General features: G+C 41.7%; 1 protein-coding gene across 2 annotated transcripts in view; it reads left to right on the top strand.

Annotated features, from left to right (window-relative positions):
* The window catches only part of LOC141107664 (cytochrome P450 2F2-like), a 66,742-nt gene extending 44,109 nt beyond the window's left edge, over positions 1–22,633 (top strand). For both annotated transcript variants that reach the window (XM_073598560.1, XM_073598559.1), the window contains 2 exons: positions 18,389–18,530; positions 20,414–22,633. In XM_073598560.1, coding sequence (XP_073454661.1) covers positions 18,389–18,530; positions 20,414–20,595 — 324 coding nt within the window. In that variant the 3' untranslated portion in view covers positions 20,596–22,633. The remainder of the gene's footprint in view (positions 1–18,388; positions 18,531–20,413) is intronic.
* The last annotated feature ends 1,009 nt before the right edge of the window (positions 22,634–23,642 follow it).

Here is a 23,642-nt window from a genome sequence, read left to right as displayed (position 1 = left end):
ACTAACACTCTGATCATCGTACAATCGCTCCGAAAGCGCTATTTTTCGTACGATTTTCTGATCGTGTGTATAGGATATTAGTAGTACTGTGAGGGAATCCTCAGATTCGGGCTGTGATGTATTACACAGAACTCAAATCAAAATTGAGCAAAACTTCTGACTTTTCCACAGCCGCAGTGTGTGCTTAATTGCATTAGTTCACTGATAGGTTTCACCTGTTGCGGTAGAGTAATAAAATATAGACAAAACATATTTTAGTTTGACTTGGTATCTCTCATAATTGTGCTTTGTTTGCACATATGTCCCATACTAACATTGGGATAGAACTGTGCAAACTCTTAACTACTTTAAAGTACTTTCGTTTGCATTTCGTGCCAAATCACTATATGAGAAACCTTTGTCATACAAACTTCCCTGTGTATAAGGATTAGAACAGTCTGTACTTCTTGTATTATTTACAAGCACACCCAGCGCTGTCACGAACACTTGTTGTAATGGGATTATTCCACCTGTCAGATACCCTTTCACGTGGTTTAAATTAAAATACAGTAAATGCATATGGCAGGTTTGTGAGCTTACAATATAAATCGCTCTGTCAACAGTGAGCTGCAAGGTTTTGTATAAACAACTTTTTAAAGGGAAAGTATACATCAACCGGCCACTTTATTAGGTACACCTTTCTAGTATCGGGTTGGACCCCCTTCTGCCTTCAGAACTGCTTTAATTCTTCATGGAATAGATTCAATAAGGTGTTGGAAACATTCCTCAGAGATTTTGGTCCATAGTGACATGATAACATCACACAGTTGCTGCAGATTTGTCGGCTGCACATCCATGGTGTGAATCTCCCGTTCCACCACATCCCAAAGGTGCTCTATTGGATTGAGATCTGGTGACTGTGGAGGCCATTGGAGTACAGAGACCTCATTGTCATGATCTAGAAACCAGTGGTAAGATGATTGGATCTTTGTGACATGGTGCATTATCCTGCTGGAAGGAGCCATCAGAAGATGGGGACACTGTAGTCATAAAGGGATGGACATGGTCAGCAACAATACTCAGGTAGGCCGTGGGGTTTAAATAATGCTCAGTTTGTACTAAGGGGCCCAAAGTGTGCCAAGAAAATATCCCCCACACCATTACACCACCACCAGCCTGAACCATTGATACAAGGCAGGATGGATCCGTGATTTCATGTTGTTTACTCCAAATTCTGACCCTCCATCTGAATGTTGCAGCTGAAATCGAGACTCGTCAGACCAGCCAATATTTTTCCAATCTTCGATTTTCCAAGTTTGATGATCCTGTGCGAATTGTAACTTCAGTTTCCCGTTCTTAGCTGACAGGAGTGGCACCCGGTGTGGTCTTCTGCTGCTGTAGCCCATCTACTTCAAGTTTCGATCTTTTGTGCATTTAGAGACTGTATTCTGCATACCTTGGTTCTAACGAGTGGTTATTTGACTTATTATTGCCTTTCTATCATCTCAAACCAGTCTGCCCATTCTCCTCTGACATCACCAAGGCATTTTCATCCACACAACTTCCACTCACTGGATATTTTCTCTTTTTCGGACCATTCTCTGTAAACCCGAGAGATGGTTGTGTGTGAAAATCCCAGTAGATCAGCAGTTTTTCAAATACTCAGACCAGCCTGTCTGGCACCAACAACCATGCAACGTTCAAAGTCACCTAAATCCCCTTTCTCCCTATTCTGATGCACGGTTTGAACTTCAGCAAGTCATCTTCATTATGTTTAGATGCCTAAATGCAGAGTTGCTGTCATGTGATTGGTTGATTAGCAATTTGTGATACCAAGCAATTGAACAGGTGTACCTAATAAAGTGGCTGGTGAGTGTAGTATCTCTTTAATTACTAGGGACTTTTGGCCGTATCCATGTTGGGTAAGGGCAGATTCATGTAGCATTTACTTCCTGGAATCCATCTGCCCTTAGCTCAGGGATGCATGTAGGTGGGTCTAAGAACTTGACTGAATCATCCACAGGGACTGCCTGTATCAGAGCTCGCTCAGAGCTACCATCGGTGGTACTCTCAGTCCACAGCCCTATAAGTATACCATTTTTACCATACCATTGGTCATTACTGTCACACCATTCCTCTGGCTGGGGGACACTCACTGAATCAGGCCACCTCTTAAGTACTCAGAGTAAGCCCAGCAGGGGCAGGAGAGTTTGGGTGGAAGATGGAGGCTTTTGGAGACCCTTGAGAGTAGCCCCCTAGTCTTCGGGAAGGGGGTGTCTTCAGGTCTGGTGCTGGAGGGATCCTCTAAAACAGTGGTCATCAACTCCTGTCCTCGGGACCCACTAACAGGCCAGGTTTTAAGTATTACCTCGGGGAGATGCAGACTAGAATACTGCAATCACTGAGCAGCAAATGATATCACCTGTGATGTATTTCAGTTATCTGCAAACCTGGCCTGTTAGTGGGCCCTGAGGACAGGGTTGATGACCACTGCTCTAAAACACATGGAGGAATCCTTCCTGGATGCATGGGAGCAGGTGTGAGGACAGCAGGAGCCAATGAGCATGTCCAGGAGATCTCCAGGGAGAAGACAAGTGTAACAGTCTGGGGTGACTATGGGAAGATTGGCCAGGAGGTATAGTGAAAGGGGCAACTGCAACCAGGTGGGCTGGCAGTGCCTGAAGAGGTGGTTCTGGGATCAGTAGCCACAGGAGAATAGCTGAACACTGGGACTTTTTCTACACACCAAAAAGGGGCACGCGGTCCCTGACTGTAATGGGCAATTGCTGGAGCTGACACAGTGCCATTAGATCCCATCCAAACAGTGTTCCAGCTGGGTCTGTGATTTTGCTCTGCAAGCAAGACTGTGCAGGAGGAAGAAGAGGAGAGTATATAAAGACTGTATATAGTTGAGTATCCCTGAAGAAGTTTGCAAGTCAAGTGGGCATCCCATAATACCCCTATCCCCATCCAAGTTTATTCCCCTCAATAAAACAAAAAACAAAGAACTAGACTGTTTCCTGACTGCAGTGTGCTTGTGAAGATGTGGTGTGCCTGGTTGCACAGGGTGAGGGATTGCTTTCTACTTGCGGCTCCTTAGGGGATGCTCTACACAATAAAACTGTATGGAGCATTTATTACTTGGTTTGTAGAAGTGTTAGATCTATGCCCACTTGAGAACATGAACATTCTGAGAGACATTGTAATATCGTGTCTATGTGATCGTTCTACAGTGATCACCACACTCCTAGTCCATTGACACTTCCTCCAATTCCCCATACAGACATAGGTGTGCGTTTATCGAACAGAGAAGAGCCGAGATCCAGTTTATGAAGCTTAGATGAGGAGTAGAGAACATGTTCTTCATCACAGGACACACCTTTCTGTCATTGACTTTTACACAGATGACCAGTTTATGAAGATGAGATCTGATCATCTCACTGGCCATCTCTGTAAATGATCTCCATCCCAGATTCTCCCACTCAGAGGTAGAGAACATGGGTGAGAAGCTGCTGTGATGTGAGGAAGGAGGCTTCTTTCTTCCTAATATCAGCAATAGCAAGCTTAAGGATTGATAGAAATAATAAGTGTGTGTTTGTATATACACACAGTATAGTTATAATGTATTTTCTTTTAGGACCCATTCACATCTGAGCAATGCAGAATTGCGCAAGTCTTACCACGATTCCAAATTGCTGTAAAATTCTGTCAAAATACACGATGCACTTTTGGGTGCCATTCATTGTTAATGGCAGCCCAAATGCAGTTAGCAGACATGCATTTTGCCACTTGACAAATACACTACCAATGTGCCAAAATGCGCATTGAAAAAATGTACAAATTCTTGTTCAGTTATATATTATCAGGTAATAACAATAGATTTATTACTTTTTAGGACAAATATGTTCAATAATCCAGAAGTAATGGAAGCTTTTTCTTTCTTTTCTTAAAACAAATATATTATTACCTAACTAGTTCGTAGAATTATGTTTTTGTTTATTCTAATCTGAAGCAATACAACCTCAATTTTACGAGTTAACATATCTAAACAGTTACATATGAATAAAATATGTAATTGTTTACTCTAAAAGGGTTAAAATCCCAAAATAATTCAAACTATCTTCATCAATACCAAAGTTATTAACAGTACCTTTCTAACTGAATTATTTAGCCTAGGGCAAGAATAACCATATACAACCACCCTGGAATAAAAAATTTCAACAAAAACTATATTCTGCACTCTAATTAATGAAACATCATTTTGATGTCTTTTGACATAGCACTTCTCTCCTGTAAGCGGAAGATCCGTGTACCCCCATTAGCCCTCCTCATTCTCCCAACCATATTATATGGGAGTGTGACGAAGGCACTTATTCCCCTGAGAGAGATATTTATTCTCTTTCACGGGTAAATTGTGATTACTTGCAAAAAATAATTTATACAATGTATCATCTAATCTCATATGTTTTTTGTTTACTCTTTACTCCAGAATTCACTGGTTTCTTTTCTATCTATTCATCTCTTCAGTCCACACAGGTTGATCTGCGCAGTCAGCTCTGCATAACAAAAAGTAAGTCAAAACTATTTGATCTATTGCCATGGCACCACTGAATATACTTTCCCTGAATGTTCAGGGAATAAATGTCCCTCAAAAAAGGACCAAAGCCTTCCGTACTTTCCATAACAAGAAGGCTCACATAGTATGCCTCCAAGAAACACACTTCACCAAAGATTCTACTCCAAAATATATTTCTCCTTTTTATCAACAAATTTACACGGCTTCTGCCTGTACCAAGCAAAGGGGAACTCTAATTGCATTTCACCGATCCACACCATTCACCTTATCATCAGAAATTAAAGACCCAGAAGGTAGATACCTGATACTCATGGGTTATATAATGGATACAGCAATCACGGTGATTTCCTACTACGCTCCTAACAAACAACCTACACCATTCCTCTCACATATATTACAAGTGATTAATACACACAAAATAGGAACAGTGATAATGTGTGGGGATTCGAACCAGGTCCTCCTCCCATTTCTAGATAAATCACCTTTTACACCATCCAAAATAACCTCTAGATTACCTTTTTCTCAACTTCTTTCCAAATACAATCTGGTAGATTCATGGAGAGAAAGTAACCCAATGAAAAAGAAATTCACTTATTTCTCACACCCTCATCAAACCTTCACCAGAATAGATCATATTTTTCTAACAATAGGAATGATACCAGAAATTATTGCATCAGATATAATTCCGATTCCGTGGTCTGACCATAATGCAGTATATACTACTATAGCCTCAGCCATACCAAAAGCGCATGACCCAACGTGGTACTTACCGGACATAATGCTCAAACACCCACTACATCAGATGGCCATTGAACAAGCTTTAAAGGAATACATATCAATTAATAATACAACAGACATCTCCCCAATAACACTGTGGGAAGCTCATAAGCCTGTCTTGCGTGGTACAATACAAAGACAAATGGCACTATTTAAACGGGAACGCAAAAATCTAGCAAAAAAACTAGAACTCAATTTTAATGCAGCCTACATATCATTTCAAGATAATCCATCTCAGAGTACAAAATCTCATCTGGAAAAATCTAGATTGGAATACGATCTATTTCTCACTGAATCAGTTGATAAATCCCTCAAACGCTCCAAACACAATTTCTACATGAATACAAACAAACCAGGTACATATTTGGCTCGGGCATTAAATTCAACTAACAAATCTTTCAAACCAATACGTTTGAAATTATCAAAAAATGTTTACACTTGTAATCCAGTTAAAATAGTCCATAAATTTCACTCACATCTCGCAACTTTATACAAGACAAACAATGAATTTAATCCTACAGAAGCTGAATCCTTCTTCTCAAAAATAACCTTACCTGAGTTATCTCAGAATCAAAAAAGCAGTTTGGATGAGCCTATAACTATAGATGAAGTTGCTAACGCCATAAAAGACCTAAAACTTAACAAAAGACCAGGCCCAGATGGCTACTCGGCTTTATACTATAAAACATTCTCAGAAATACTCTCTCCCATTCTCACTGAAACTTTTAACAAACTTCTAGATGGACATTCTTTTCGGCAAGAAACACTAATGGCAATTGTTTGTATGATCCCAAAACCCCTTTCTGATGATACTTCCTGTGTGAATTATAGGCCTATCTCACTGTTAAACCTCGATATTAAATTATTAGCAAAAATAATAGCAAAAGGCCTCAATAGCATTATAGGAAAATTAATACATAGAGATCAAGTAGGCTTCATGCCAAATAGACAGGCAGGCGATAATATACGCAGGGCAGTGTTATTGGCACATATTGCTAAAAAACGGAAAATCCCTTTATGTTTTCTATCTCTCGATATTAAGAGGGCATTTGACACAGTATCCTGGCAATATATGCAATATTCATTACAAAAATGGGGTTTTGGACCCCACTTTTTAACATGGATCAAAGCATTATATAATAAACCCAAAGCCTATATAAAATATGCTGGATACAAATCTGAAGCCTTTAATATCGAAAGAGGTACCCGACAGGGTTGCCCATTATCTCCCTTATTATTTGCCCTTATACTCGAACCCATGGCCCAATACATCAGAACAAACCAAACTATAACTGGCATTGAAGTAGGAGGTATTACACACAAATTATGTATATTTGCAGACGATATATTACTTTTTCTATCATCACCACAGGTCTCTGGTCCTAACTTAATACCAGCTCTTGATGGATTTGCAGCCCTATCCGGCCTTATGATTAATCCTAAGAAATGCCTAGTGCTTAATATTTCTCTCACAAACATGGAATTGATCCCGGCTAGGGCTGCACTCCCATTCACATGGGCAGAAAAATCAATCCCATATCTTGGAATTCATTTAACAGCATCTCATTCTGACTTATTCTCAACCAATTATCCTCCTGTATTAAGACAGATCACAAATCTAATAAAACAATGGTCGCAACTTCCTTTATCTTGGATAGGGAAGATTAATGCAATCAAAATGACTATTCTACCCAAATTGCTTTATCTATTCAGAGTCCTCCCTATTCCAATTCCTTCCTATTTTTTGAGAATAGTACAAAAAAGAGCAACTTCGTTTATATGGGGCTCTTCTAAACCACGTATACCTATACACACACTACATCTTCCCAAAAATAAAGGAGGCCTGGGATACCCTAATTTTACTAACTACTACAGAGCAGCACATTTGGCCAGTCTGTCCAAATACCATGCAAAACAGGAAATCCCATTATGGGTATTTATAGAGGCTTCAGAAAATGACCCTCTATTAATATCAAATTTATTATGGCTTGATCCTAAAGACCGCTTTAAAATTCATAATCCCATAACTAAACACTTCTTATCTCTCTGGGATAAACTAAAAACCAAATATCAGTTACAATCTCCACACAATCCTCTCCTTTCTTTTATCAGAAATCCGGCCTTTTATCCGGCATGGATCTACCCAAATTCTTTTAAAGCTTGGACAACATCAGGCATTCAGACACTAAATGACTTCATAGCATCTAAATCATTCCTTTCATTCCCATCGCTTAGAGAAAAATATGATCTACCAAACTCTGAGATATTTAGATATCTCCAAATCAAAAATTTCTATACACCATTCCTAAAGGGGGATACACCATTATCCCAATTATCCATTTTTGAATCAATCTGTACAAAAGATCCATTTGCTAAAGGTACAATTTCATCACTTTATAATCAATTATATGGAGTAGCAAATCTTAATAGACCCTCTTACGTTCAGAGGTGGGAGGAGGACCTGGGACGAACTTTAGAAGACACGGACTGGTCTAACATATGGCTCACATCTAAGTCATCTTCACCCAACATCTTAGCACTGGAGACAAATTATAAAGTCCTAACTCGCTGGTACCTTGTACCCGCTAGAGTGGCAAAATATTCACCTAATACCTCAACTCTTTGTTTTCGAGGATGCCCAGAAATAGGCACATATTTACACATATGGTGGACGTGCCCAGTAATCCAAACCTTCTGGAAGGAAGTCTTCGTGATTGCATCTAAAATATTTAAAAAAATAATACAACCAGATCCATATTTAACTTTGCTTAATCTAAAACCGGAATGGTTAACACTCTCTCAATTCAAACTTATGATCCAACTAATAACGGCTGCAAAACAAACAGTGGCCAAGGCATGGAAATCTCCTACATTGGTACTAGCAGAAACAATTCACAGAATGAATAATACAATGTCCCATGCTAAGATGGTAGCCATCGATCAAAATCAAATTCCAAAATTTGAAAAACTTTGGCATCCTTGGATAAAACAACAGTTCCTGTCAAATTTCAATGACTCTGTCCTGTTGCCATGGTAACAGATTAAATGACTTACAGAGACACCCATTCTAAGGCTTCAAAGAGAACTAAAAAGAATAATAAACTGACGAGCGGGACAACCTTGTGGACCATACCTCTACCTTTCAACCCTTTTTCTTCTTTCTCTTTCCTTTTCTCCACCTTACGATTAAAGCTCATTATCAGAATTTATTTGACCTATATACACTCTACTTGTAAACAATATGTATAGTAGGTATAAATAATTTAAATACCTACAAAAGTAACTAAGGAAATGATATATATCTTTAATTTAGGTTTACGTGAACCCAATGTTTAATATTTGAAATTTCATGATATTTACCTATATAAACCCTACTGTAAAACAATGAGCTTACTTTATAGATCCTTGTAAACTTACTTTATGTATCTTTATAACATTGTATACTCAATAAACTTCTTTTGACAAGGAAAAAATGTACAATACTCCATGCACACAAAATGTTCATTTTGTCCTTTTGGGTCTTTTTTTGCGCATTTTGGTACAGTTTTTGATGCACTTTTTTCAACACACATTTTGGCTTGGTTTTTTTTTTAAACGCATTTTAGCACATTTTTATGTGCATTTTGGTGCTTTTTTAACAGGTATTTTGGATCATTTTTTACCTGTGTTTTTGTGTGCATTCCGGAAACGCATGCAAAAAGCATGATATGCTTGTAGTGCCATTAATTGTTACTGGCACCCCAGAAGTGGCTAGCAAATGTGCTGTTTGCCAAAATCCGCATTAAAAAGCAAATCAAAATGCATGTTAAAGTGTCAAACTACATGCTAAAAAAAGCGCCAAAATGTGCATTACAAATAGAGTTGCCACCAGGGGCGGATCCAGAGTCTAGTCTCGGGAGGGGCACTGCCAGAAAATATATTTTTTGGGGGTAAATCTATCGGGGAAATGGCTGGTGTTGGTGCTTCAATCATCACGGCACCATAGTTGTTATGGTGTCAGGATGATTGAAGCGCATTATTACTATTATTACATTGTTATAAAAAATTAAATAGTTTAACCACTTCCCTACCCAGCCATAGTCATATGACGTCCTGGGATGGGATCTCCCATCCTGGGTGGACGTCATATGACGTCCTGGGATTCCCGGCCGTCTAGGGGGCGCGCGCGCCCGCCGCGTTGCTCGGGACCCGATGCGTGTGCCCGTTAACCGGGCCGGACCGTGGATCTCTGTGTGTAAACACAGAGATCCACAGCCTGTCAGGTGAGAGGAGAGCGATCTGTGTTCCCAGAACAGAGGAACACTGATCGGTCTCCTCCCCTTGTACGTCCCCTCCCCCTACAGTTAGAAGCATTCCCTAGGAAACATATTAACCCCTCCCCGCCCCCTAGTGGTTAACCCCTTCACTGCCTGTCACATTTACACAGTAATCAATGCAATTTTATAGCATTGATCGCTGTATAAATGTGAATGGTCCATAAAATGTGTCAAAAGTGTCCGGTGTGTCCGCCATAATGTCGCAGTCACGAAAAAAAATCGTGATCGCCGCTAAAAAAATAAATTTTTTTTTTTTTAAAAATGCCATAAATCTATCCCGTATTTTGTAGATGCTATAACTTTTGCGCAAACCAATCAATATACGCTTATTGCGATTTTTTTTTTTTTACCAAAAATATGTAGAAGAATACATATCGGCCGAAACTGAGGAAAAAATTAGTTTTTTTTTTTTTAAATTGGGATATTTATTAGAGCAAAAAGTAAAAAATATTGTGTTTTTTTCAAAATTGTCGCTCTTCTTTTGTTTATAGCGCATAAAATAAAAACCGCAGAGGCGATCAAATACCACCAAAAGAAAGCTCTATTTGTGGGGAAAAAAGGACGTCAATTTTTTTGGGTACAACGTTGCACAACCACGCAATTGTCGTTTAGAGTGCGACAACGCTGAAAAGTAAAAATTGGCCAGGGAAGGAAGGGGGTGAAAATGCCCTGTATTGAACCGGTTAACTCACCATAATGCAGAATCAGTGGGAGCCCCGAGTGTGTCACTTGCCACGTCACCTGTCACCAGATGCAGATTGTCACTTGCCACATCGCCTGCCACCAAATGCGGAATGTCACTTGCCATGTCACTTGCCACGTTGCCTGTCACCAGATGCAGATTGTCACTTGCCACGTCACCTGTCACCAGATGCAGATTGCCACATCGCCTGCCACACGTTGCGGATTGTCACTTGCCACGTCACCTGTCACCAGATGCAGATTGCCACATCGCCTGCCACACGTTGCGGATTGTCACTTGCCACGTCACCTGTCACCAGATGCAGATTGTCACTTGCCACGTCGCCTGTCACCAAATGCGGACTGTCACTTGCCACACCTTGCGGATTGTCACTTGCCACGTCACCTGTCACCAGATGCAGACTGTCACTTGCCATGTCTCCTGTCACCAGATGCAGATTGTCACTTGCCACATCGCCTGCCACACATTGCGGATTGTCACTTGCCACATCGCCTGTCACCAAATGTGGACTGTCACTTGCCACACGTTGCGGATTGTCACTTGCCACGTCACCTGTCATCAGATGCAGATTGTCACTTGCCACGTCGCCTGTCACCAGATGCAGATTGTCACTTGCCACATCACTTGCCACGTCGCCTGTCACCAGATGCAGATTGTCACGTCACCTGCCACACGTTGTGGATTGACAGACACTTGCTCTGTCACTTTCCTGCTAAGGTGGTCTCTTGTGTCCCAGAGTCAGGCAGCAGAGAGATGATGTAAACTCTCTGCTGCCGCGGCTGCCTGCACGGTGAGGGGGGAAATGCAGGGCCAGCAGCCCGGTCACAGATTGAGCCGCACAGCTGCTCATCCGCGCTCTCACCTTCCCGCTCACCAACTGAGCCGCCGGGCCAGCCCGCTGTCTCTCTCCCGTGAAGCCGCCCACCAGCTCTCTGCCCTACGGAGCCGCCTGGTGGCTCTCTCATCCGCGGAGCCGCCCACCGCCTCTCTCACTCACCCTCATTCTCGGAGGGGGCAATTGCCCCATTGCCCCCCCATCCCTTTAAACCCGAACACATATTAATTACACAGATTCTGTGGCTGATTAAGGTGGTAATTAAACTCACTTGGTGCCTTATCTGCATTCAATTAGCCTCAGAACCTGTGTAATTAGTATGTGTTTGGGTTTAAGGCCCGGTTCACACTGCTGCGTGGTGCAAAATCGCATTTGATTCACACCACACTGCAAATCACCTGCGATGCGATTTCAGCTATACAGATAGTATGGATGAAATCGCATCGCATTCAGACTAAACTCACACAGACCCTTTTTTTTGGTCCGCACCAGAATCAGATCACATGGGTGTTCACACCTATGCGATCCGATTCATTTACAAACTGACAGTTCGCAGTAAGATATGCAAGCTGAAATGGGGGTGTCATTAACAATGTATTGACACTCCCCAGCAGTTCGCATATGGCAGTGTGAACTGCCGTGCGAGTCGGGTGTGATACGGGAACCCGCAGTGGATTTGCAGGGTTCCCGCATCGCAGCAGTGTGAACCATCTCTAAAGGGATGAGGTGGCAACTCTAATTACAAACCACACCAAAATGCGTGTCAAAAAAAACAGGGCCAAAATGTGCACTAAAGGGCTAAATGTGTGTTTAAAAAAAGCGCCAAAATGCACAATAAAAGAACCGACGGCCAGATGCGCATTAAAAGAATACGGCATGTTAAAAAAACGGCAAAATGTACATAAATAATGCCAAAATGAGCAAAAAGGGCCAAACCACACATTTAACAACTTCAGCCCCGGAAGGATTTACCCCCTTCCTGACCAGAGCACTTTTTGCGATTTGGCACTGCATCGCTTTAACTGACAATTGCGCAGTCGTGCAACGTGTCTCCCAAACAAAATTGATGTCCTTTTTCCCAACAAATAGAGCTTTCTTTTGGTAGTATTTGATCACCTCTGTGGTTTTTATTTTTTGCGCTAAACAAAAGTTTTGAAAACAACGCATAATTTTTTACTTTTTGCTATAATAAATATCCCCCAAAAATATATAAAAACATTTTTTTCCTCAGCTTAGGCCGATACATATTCTTCTACATATTTTTAGTAAAAAAAAAATCGCAATAAGCGTTTATTGATTGGTTTGCGCAAAAGTTATAGCGACTACAATATAGGGAATAGTTTTATGGCATTTTTATTAATAATTTTTTTTATACCAGTAATGGCGGCGATCAGCGACTTTTATCGTGACTGCGACATTATGGACACTTTTTGGCGCTATTTTGTGGACCATTCACATTCATACATCGATCAGTGCGATTAAAATGCATTGATTACTGTGTAAATGTGACTGGCAGTGAAGGGGTTAACACTAGGTGGTGCTGTAGGGGTTAAGTGTGTCCTAGGGAGTGATTCTAACCGTAAGGGGGATGGGCTACGTGTGACACTACACTGATCACCGCTCCCGATTACAGGGAGCGGTGATCAGTGACAGTGTCACTAGGCAGAATGAGGAAATGCTTGTTTACATCAGCATTTCCCGCTCTTCCTCTCCCTGAGACGATCGCGGGTATCCTGGCGGACATTGAGTCCGCGGGACCCGCGGTCTGACTATGGAGCTTGCGGCGGGCACACACGCGCACGCCTGCTATACAGACCTCGCGAGATCACGTACAATAACATTATTTCACGCAGCGGAGCTAACCTGCTGCTGCGGCGGCTTGTCCGCAAGCGGTTAAAGCATATGCCAAAATGTGTGTAAAAAAACTGAGTTAAAAAAAGCGCCAGTGGTCAGTGCTTATTATTTTCATGTAATCACACGGTCTTTTTAACTTTGGTTTCACTTTTAAAATTCAGCTGCTCTGTAATCACACAGGTATCTCAGGAGATCACAGGCAGCCCTCCACCTTCTACAAAGATCTCAGGTGATCTCAAAGTTCTCCTCTCTTTTCCTTCTGGGAACAAATGTTCTCCGCTTCATAAACGGGGTGCCAGAGGAGAAGATTTTTCTCTGAGAACTGAAATGAGATAAATGATCTCTTGGTGATTTGATTAAACGCGATGCCTTAAAATTAGGGACCCATAAACAGAAGATTCTATTCCTTTGATCATCACTCAAGTTGAAACGATCACAAAAACTTAGGTAACTCAGGAGATCACAGCAGCCCTCTACCATCTACAAAGATCTGAGATGATCTCAAACTTCTCCTCTCTTTTCCTTCTGGGAACAAATGTTCTCCGCTTCATAAACGGGGTGCCAGAGGAGAAGATTTTTCTCTGAGAACTGAAATGAGAAAAATGATCTCTGTTTGACAAACGTACACCATAGAGCCAGGCCCGGATTTACTCCCTTTGCCGCCCCAAGGCCGGGTCCTTCAATGCTGCCCCCCCCCACACACACACACACACACACCACCAGTCTTGTCCTTTATCGATGACTTCTACAATAGATCAGTTAAAAACATATCTCCATACACAAGAACACTGAAAATAACTGACTTTAATTGTACAGACTAAAAATACTTCAGGGTAAGCGCGCGAGGGGTAAGGATTTTTTGCGGGCAATTTTTTGCGGGCAATTTTTCAGGGCAATGGCTGGTGTTAGTGCTTCAATCATCCCCAGCACCATGCTTGTTATGGTGTCAGGATGATTGAAACACATTACTTCTATCTTTACATTGTAATGTAAAATGAAATAGTTCAACTCACCATAATGCAGAATCATCGGGAGCCCTGAGCGTGTCACTTGCCACTATGCCTGCCACCAGATGGAGATGTCACTTGCCACGCTGCCACCAGATGGAGATGTCACTTGCCACGCTGCCACCAGATGGAGATGTCACTTGCCACACTGCCACCAGATGGAGATGTCACTTGCCACGCTGCCTGGCAGCCACCACATGTTGATGTCACTTGCCATGCTGCCTGGCTGCCACCAGATGGAGGAGGGTGGAACAGCGGTGCGGGCAATGAGAGATGTCATCTCTCTCCCCCCGCCGCCGCACCGCTGACATTACTCGTCGATCTTTTCAAAAATGGCGCCGGGCAGCGCAATCACGCTACTGCGCATGCGCCGCCCAGCCGAGCGCATACGAGCTTTCCCAAGCCCGGCCGGCTTCGGAACGGCGCATGCGCAGTAGTGGGCGGCTCGCGGCCATCATTTCTAAGGGCACCGGTGCCCTTAATCGACTTTAACGGGCAGCCTGAAGGGGGGGGTGGCCGCGAAGTCACCGCAGGAGCGGCGCCGCCCCTGCACCACTGCCGCCCCGAGGCCTGGCCTCGGTGGCCTTGTGGCAAATCCGGCCCTACATAGAGCTGGAGGAAGAGTATACTGGAGCCTGGCATTGCACCCGCCATCCACTGACCATGGTTGCAATGCTTTGCTAGCTCATTGCCTAAAAAAATAACAAAAGCACTTTTTCAATAAACATATGTGAATTTATTTTGAAAAAAGGTGAACTTAGCCTTGACTAGAGTTGCCACCTCATCCTTTTAAACCTGAACACCTTTAATTTACATAAGTTCTGAGGCTAATTAAATGCAGATAAGGCACCAAGTGAGTTTAATTACCACCTTAATCAGCCACAGAACCTGTGTAATTAGTATGTGTACGGGTTTAAAGGGATGAGGTGGCAACCATAGTCTTGACCATTAACAATGCAAAGCACTTGTTATTCAGTGAATATAGTCCATTCCAAATACTGTTCGCCACAAAGGGGCAGAAACCAAATAGCTCCCATTTGGGGGCCATCAGCTGATCATTAGCTGGCCTCACTATGACAAAAGTAGCGTGTGATACTGCAAATTTATAAGTGACAACTGCTAAGCAAGTGCCTCATTTAACAGTGGTCTAGAACTCTAAAGACTGAATAACCTTACAGGTGCAAAACTAAATCCTGACAGTTTTCAGCTTGATTCCACTGTGGTTTGCTCACAGATCCTTATAAGCATTATATAATAAGAAAGCTGATTCTACTAGGTGTTAGGGTACAGTAAGTCTCCTATTCCTTATCCTAAAAGAAGATTGGTGTTCAGTTCCTTAAGAGAAAGTGAGAACTTAATGCTGGCAATTCATTTTCAGCTAAGTACATAATAAAGAAATATTTGCACAAAGGGACAGATGGGGACCAGCAGGGGACAGAGAAAAACACACCAGTAACTCAATAGTAAGTAATATAATGCTGTAAAATGCTGTAAAAATAATAAGAGAATGTAGGTACCAAACATCTAATAATAAAAATTTAGAGTGTGCTTAGGAAATGGTATATTTAGGCATATTACCATGGCAAGCTTAGGAAGTTAGAAATTAGACTTTATAAATAATTTGCAATAAACGTCTGCATATCACTATATCTGCACTATTTTGTAACCAACAAAACATTTTTTTAGAAATTTTAAAGGTTTGGTTCACGTTTGCATAAAAAATGTAAGGCCTCATGTACACTGCTGCTGGTAAACGGACATTCAGAGGCAGTTGGATGCTTTTTTCAGCTGCCCCTGAACTCATCCAATGTTATCTTATGTGTACATGTACTCAGGTTCATTTAATGTCATTTTTAGGCAGTTGAGTTTAGAGGCCTTTTTTGGAAAGCAAAAAAATGAGATTTAAAGGCGCCAAACGCTTCTAAACATGGCTAAACGCGTTAACTCCTGTTTAGTTTACAGGCGTTTCTTGTTTTTGGCTATTTTGAAAAAAAAAAATAATAATTTTTTCAAACGTGGCATGTAAACGCGGCAAAACGGATGTTTTAAACGTGGGTTACTATCTTTCAAGTTAAATCGCTCAGGAGAGGTTGTAAAAACGTCCTGTGTACATTAAGCCTTAAGGTGAACCAATACCCTCCACCCTTCCGTCACACCACCTGGTCCTCGCTGTACTTATCTCCGGTGATCCTGAGCTGATTCTCTTTTTTGTGCAGGGCTTTCGGGACAGACCAGATCAGAATCGATCTGGTCCATCCAAGAAGCACTGCGCAGAGAAGAGAGAGAAGAGCAAAGTTCAGATCCCTGGACCGGCTGTGGAGGCCCTGACAGCTCAGGATCGATGGAGGTAAGTACTTCTGGGACCAGGAGGGAATAGGGAGGGTGCAAGGTGTTAGCTCACATTTACAGAAAAAGCGTAAAGGGGAACTAACACTTTAAACTCTTCCAAAGTGTATCAACCTGCTAGTACAATCATTTATATAGCTAGAGTAAGCACACCACGTACCAAGTGTATTTTTACTATAAAGTTGTATTCAGCATATAAGAACTATTATCCAATTGATACAAATTTCACATCACACATAATATAGCAATGGTATTTTCTATATTGTTAATTCCAATCGATATCTAGAAAGAAGACTAAAAGTTCATAAAAATTCTTTTGGAGGGGAGACTTTGGCGATGGTCAATGAATCCACTTCGTGCTTCCATAAAACCTGGCGAACATGGAATATTTTTTTACTATCTGATAAATATAAATTACTGATGAACACATGACCTTACAGTAAGATTGCCTAGTATGTACAAATTCTTTCCTTTTCAACAGAGTCTTAGTAACCCATGTGACAATCAACTACTAAAATATACCACACCACACCTAATCATCCATCTCACTAGACCAAGAACAAATAGTTAATGCTCTTTTTCAACTTTGCCAGTGTTCCCTTCACCCTTCCTTGTATACCATTACTTAAATTTTTGAACAAAATGTGCTTTTTGTAAACGATTTCTGTTTTTCCTATGATCTCAACTGTATCATATTTTATACAATTTGCATTATTTTCTGTTTGTATTAAAATAACCTACAGTACTTCAATTGTGAAAAAAGAGGGGGTTCTACAACCCCCAAAAAAATGGGTTTCTCTTCCTCCTCTGTTTTATTTTCACCAGATATGGCTCTGCTCTCCTTTTTATCATTCTATCATGGGAACTGAATTCCTGCATGTATTTCTGAACATAAGCTTCTACATATATGACCAAGTGGGGCTCACTTTAACTATGTATGTTTTTGGATATAGATTGAATTTAACAGTGTAGAAAATATATTTAGATATTTTTAGCTATTGTATAACAGTGCTTGTAAGCTGAATGCAATTGTAAAAGCATTCTGGTATGTGGTGTGCTTACTCAATATATTTAAAATAAAAGTGTTATTAAACCCAGGAGCCTGCATTCACTATATCTGGTCTCCCACAGTACACAAAACATGAAAGTGCAATTATTTTAGTAAATATAAACTGCTAAATTCCTTTTCTCATCAGCAGTCTTGTGACTTCTATCAGTGTCCTGCCGAGCACTGGTTAAAGCTTGTAGGAGGAGTTTTCATTCTCCTCTGACTGTCCTATGAGGCTGCATGACCCCTGACCCTCTGTCTGGACAGTGCTGAGCACATGCACCCTCCCAAAAAAAAGAAAAAACCTCTCTAGCAATTCACACCAAACTGAGCATGTGCAATGTGCCTCCACGGATGTGTCCTAGCGCCAGATGGATTGAGAGGACAGTGGAAGAAGGGAAGAATCAGCGAAGACAGGCTCAAACAGCCTTTTTACACAATGCAGAGGATTAACCCCTTAGGTTCCACGGCGTGTATAACAAGCATGCTTTACTGTATATACAGAATGATTTTACTGTTGTGGGTTTAGTAACACCTCAAGACTGTAAAGGTTATTTTTAAAAACAAACATGTTATACTTATCTTCTCTGTGCATTGGTTTTCACAGAACAGCCCCATAATTCCTCTTCTGGGGTTCCCTGCTGGCAATCTTAGCTCCTCCTCCTCTTGGAGCACCCCCATAGCAAACCAATGGCTATGAGGGCACTCATGAGAGCTTAATCCCGCATGAGTGCCCTCATAGCAAGTCCTGCTCCCCTCTCCCTCCTTGCAGGAGTTGACTAACAGTTGCAGGAGCCAATGGCGCCCACTGCTGCCGTGTCTCCTGTGAGAAAGGATAGAGGGAAGAAGAGCTGCTGCAGACAGACACAGAGCTGGATCAAGATTAAGTGTTTAAGAGGGACCTTAATGCAGAATTGCAGATAATAAGTAATATGTTTTATTTACAGGGTCTCAACATCATGCCCCTGATTTGCACATCCCAGTATGACTCTACAAAGTTTAAGAATCCACACTCTTTTGACCCAACACACTTCCTGGATGCAAATGGACTTTTCAAGAAAAATGAGGCATTCATGGCATTTTCAGCAGGTATCTAATGACTTTTTTATTGCCAGGTTAAAAACAAACACCAGAAAATGACCATTGTTTTATACAGTAGCAAAAATTTCGACTTTATTTTTTCTAGTTTCTACCAAAATGTATCATTACTTTCTCATAGTAGGAGGGAGTTGGAGCTTAAAGCCCAACTCTGGGAAATATGAAAGTTCTTCCTTGGGGTGGGGTTGTGCCAGCACTGCAAGGGTTAACTGCTCTAGGGGTAGGTCTAGAGGAGAGTAAAATGCTGTCCCTATGCATCATCAAATCCAGGGCTATGGACCCTGCTTTGGTCTTGATGATGTCAGAACCTTAGACCACTGGAGGAGAAGATATAGCGCAGACTGCTCTAGTAGCACTCAGGAGTAGAGGATTGGATAAGTAAATCTTCTACATCTAAAGAAGATAACACTTGCAGTGTGGGTGTAGCATCATTTTCAAGTTTCCCTTTAAAGCCCAACTTCCCTTTTTGAAGCTGGGTTTTAATGCAGCTTATGCAAGCAGAACAAACCAGGATAAATAACATGGTTAACAACCAGCAACATACAAACTCCATTTTTAGAAGAATATGCCGTTATGACTGTATTAAAGCTAGTGGCGGCTGGTGGTTTTTTGTTTGGGGGGGGCGGCAAACAACCCCCCCCGGAGGCACCTCAAAACCCCTCTCCCCCTCGCTGTCTGCCAGTCCGCCGGCACTTACCCCTATCCAGGCAGCAGGGATCGGGGCATCGGCGGGCACATCGGGCAGTGGTGGGGATCAGGGCATCGGTGAATATCAGGCTGCAGCAGACATCGGGCAGCGGCTCCTGTGTCTTCTCCTCCTCGCTTCTGCCGTGTGTCTCCTCCCCTCCTCCTAGGCGTCCAATAGGATCACCTGTCCTTTCAGTCAATTGGGTGACGGGTATCAGACCTGTTTCCCGATTGGCCGGGAGGAAGATCAGTATTTCAACAGTGAATAGAACCTTTTGTAGTTTAGGGCTAACATTCTCTTGTCAAGCGCTGGCAATGTGGAGGTGCCTACTAATGGCCTGCTGAAGTTTGTGGAAGTGCACTGTGATCTCATTGGTCCTATATATTTTTAGGTAAGTGAATACAAATGTATACAGTGCAGTGTACATAAGAAGAAGAAGATAGCCCTAAAGGACACATCCTAGAGTTGATCTTGTTTGGCCTTGCTCAATAATATCATAGTTACATAGTAGGTGAGGTTGAAAAAAGACACAAGTCCATCAAGTCCAACCTATGTGTGTGATTATATGTCAGTATTACATTGTATATCCCTGTACAGTATTACATTGTATATCCCTGCGGTCGTTAAGGTGCTTATCTAATAGTTTTTTGAAACTATCGATGCACCCCCTGCTGAGACCACCGCCTGTGGAAGGGAATTCCACATTATTGCCGCTCTTACAGTAAAGAACCCTCTATGTAGTTTAAGGTTAAACCTCCTTTCTTCTAATTTTAATGAGTGGACACGAGTCTTATTAAACTCCCTTCTGCAAAAAAGTTGTATCCCTATTGTGGGGTCACCAGTACGGTATTTGTAAATTGAAATCATATCCCCTCTCAAGCGTCTCTTCTCCAGAGAGAATAAGTTCAGTGCTGGCAACCTATACATATATAGGACAGGAGTTCAGGCTTTACTGGGTGTATGTTTATTCCAGGTCAATAACTCACTAACAAGGATAAGCTTTGGGTTTGGGTCTACCATGAGTTTCACCCAAACCTGAGCTGGTCACAGTCTGAACCAAGGAAGCTATCATCCTCTGTCTTGTTTTGAATTGAAACAGGTAAAGAGAATTTTTTTTGGCCATGCAGAATTTATACTGTGTACTTTTCAAGCTTTTTTTCACAATGGTTTTTTAACATTCCTCTAGGAAAGCGGATCTGCCTTGGAGAGGGTCTGGCCCAAATGGAGTTATTCATTTTCTTTACCACCATCCTCCAAAACCTCACTCCAGAGCCTCTAGTGGACCCAAAGGACATTGATATCACTCCGGAAAGCAGTGGATTGGGAAATATACCACGGCCTTACAAAATGTGTCTTGTTCCTCGTTGAAAATAGAAAGCGCAATTCACTAGCACTACTGCATTGTTCAAGTGTTAAATTTACAGCTTAAATTCTGCATCGGATCTCCATGTAATATGTTTTTCCATGGCAATTTTATCTTTGTGCCCTAGTTATAACCACGGCTATTGGGCAAATTTGATAAGGCAGGGAAAAGTGCCAAATTAATATGTAAAGTACAGTGATATAAAGCTACTAGTCTTCAATTGTCTGATTATTAAGGACCAATATGCAATGATTGCCCTTCTGTGGATGTGATTATATGATGTATTGCCTGCTGGGCTAGTGTAAGTTGCCTTTGTGGACACCCCTATGGTTAAAATAATCATTTAAAATGTGTTGTTGATTCATACAAAATGTATATACTGTATATTTAATCATATAGGTATTTCCTCTCTCTCTCTCTGGTATTTTATTCTCAATGATTACACTAAAGTTAAAGATCCAGATTTGGATATAGAATCAGTCCTTGGATAATGCTATATTAGAAAAGATGAAACATTAAGTAAAGAAAATAAACACAGTACAAAAGTGTAGCCTTTGCACGTAGTAAGCACTAAAGCTTTATTTTTATTCCATGGAGCGATTTTCCTGCGATTGTGCTGCGTTTTGCATCGGCAGTCAAAACATTCCTATCCTGAATGTGATTTTTCCGCGTTCAGGAGAGGGAGGTGGAACCTCTGCTAACCACAGCAGCTCCTAAACGATCCTAAAACCCTATGTGTACATGGACTCATAGGCTTTTATAAAGTTAAGTTTAGGAACTTTGGCAAAAAAAGGCCAAAAGCTCCTAAACACAAGTTTGGGCACTGTAGTGTACATGAAGCCTAATGAAAGAAACTGCAACTGGGCGAGGGGGTTACAAAAATATATATACTGTAAAGCTTAGTTTAATTTTATGTAACTAAAAAATGTTACAGATACAAAAGTATAACACAAGAAGTACTTGTGTTATACTTTCCATGATATGTGAGACTATTTCCACCTGCTTCCCCTTCACTTTATATAGCCAAGCAAAATAGGGAAATAACAAACAAAGCTAAAAAAATGTCTTAGCAAGTTGTAAGCAGAAATATGCTGCAAATAGGTGTAGGAGATGAGTGCAAAAGGGGCAATATTTTCCAATAGAGGTGTGTAGAGGTTATGATGGTGCAGTAAGTCTTTCCACCTGTAGGTGGCTCTGTGCTATTATTGCATGGGAAATTAACAGGGTCAGGGTTTAGTGACTCGGAGGCTGGATGACTCATCTGGCAGCTCTCTGTGACACTTCCCCCTGGTCTGGAAATTGGTAGAAATTTTCAGAACTGGAAGATGGGAATAAGGAGGGGCTGCCGTGCATATTTATGAGGATCATGGCCCATCCACAGCAAATGGACTGGCAGGGGGCAGACTCACCTCATAAATAGACATGAGTCATACCAGCAGGGGCAGTTGGGTGGAAGATGGAGATGGAGTGCTGAGGAGGCTGTCGGAGGCCCTTGCAGGATGCCCCCTAGTCTTGGGGTGTGACCATGGCTCTGGGGCTCGGGTGCTGGAAGGATCCCCACAACACAAGCAGGAAACCCTTTCTGGAGGCACAGAAGCAAGTGGGAGGACAGCAGGAGCAAGTCAGCATGTCCGGGAGATCTCCTAAAAAGTCAGCTGGGTGTGCAGGTGGGTGTTCAGTCTAGAGGAGTGTGGAGAAGTTAGCCAGGAGGGCTAGTGAAGAGGGCAGCTGCAGCCAGGTGAGTTGACAGTGCCTGAAGAGGTGGTGCTGGGATCAGTGACCACAGAGAGGAGGTGCTGGGAAAGTGTGAGATGTGTCACCCTATCTTCAAGGGGGGCTGCGAGTCCCTGCCTGTAATGGGCCTTTGCTACCAAATTGCAACAAGGTGACACAGCTGGGTTTCTGCAAGCAAGTGAGTGCTGGAGGAAGAAGAGGAGCTGTATATAAAAGTTGTCCCTGAAGTTTGTTTAAAGTCAAGTGGGCATCCCATAATTTCCAATCCCTATCCAAGTTCATATCCCTCAATAAAACAAACAAAATAAAGTCATGGACTGTTCTCTGAGTGCCTGTGAAAATTCATTGTGCCTGGCTGCGCAGGGTGGGGGATCCCATTCTACTTGCGGCTCCTTAAGTGGTGCGCTACACTTGTTTGTTCAGCGCATTTGTAATGACTAAATATAAAGGTTACTGTGTATTATACAAAGTGCACAAGTGGTTACTCCCAATGACGTACCTGACGGTCCTGCCTATAACTATGTGCACAATTAAAGGATGGGTCTTCACATTTAAATATATTTTATTTGATATGAAGGTTCTTATTTACCCAAGTCATGGCATAGCCAGCAGTAATCAGTGACATTCAGCTGGGTGTGTTTATTAATGTTAAAGATGATAGAATGTGACTAAGTACGTACTAGATTAATCCCAAAATCACCAGTATGAATAATTAGTCTTGGTTCTAATTAGAAAACTCCTATAATATTCATATGTTTAACTAAAACCGAGGTGTGCCCTAATAATGAGGTTAAACTGGTACTCTGATATCAAACAGGAAATTTAATTAGATCTAAACCCTATCTAGATGACATTTGGATTGCTAAAGCACTATGCAGCATAAACAACTGCCATTTTTATTATTGGTATTATTTTCATAAAATACAATTTTCACCCTTTTTTCAACCTTCCATCTCCTCCAGCTTCTTTCAGCCATGGCCTGTCCATATACATTCTGTCCATTGTGAACTGCCTGTCATTTCTGTGAACCAACTTACTGATAATGACAACTGTGCACCAAGCTTGTGCAATGTGTCAGAGTGGCCACTTGTAGTCTCAAACATGGCTGCATGTGACAGGGTGACAATCCAGAAGCTCAGTTTGGAAGGAAGTTGGTACCCCATGACAGCAGTTGCCTGAACGAGGACTTTCATAGCTGGAACAACTTTTAGAATTACATTAACATGTTACACATTACTTGAGATTTTAGTAGTTAGTTTGCTTTTAGATCTACTCTAAACCTTGAGACACATACAGGGAGCACAACCTACATGTCCAA

This window comes from Aquarana catesbeiana, linkage group LG09 (assembly GCF_042186555.1).
Source record: "Aquarana catesbeiana isolate 2022-GZ linkage group LG09, ASM4218655v1, whole genome shotgun sequence".
Taxonomy (NCBI): Eukaryota; Metazoa; Chordata; class Amphibia; order Anura; family Ranidae; genus Aquarana; species Aquarana catesbeiana.
The sequence above is the reverse complement of the archived record's forward strand: the minus strand, read 5'-3'. Positions and strand labels throughout refer to the sequence as shown.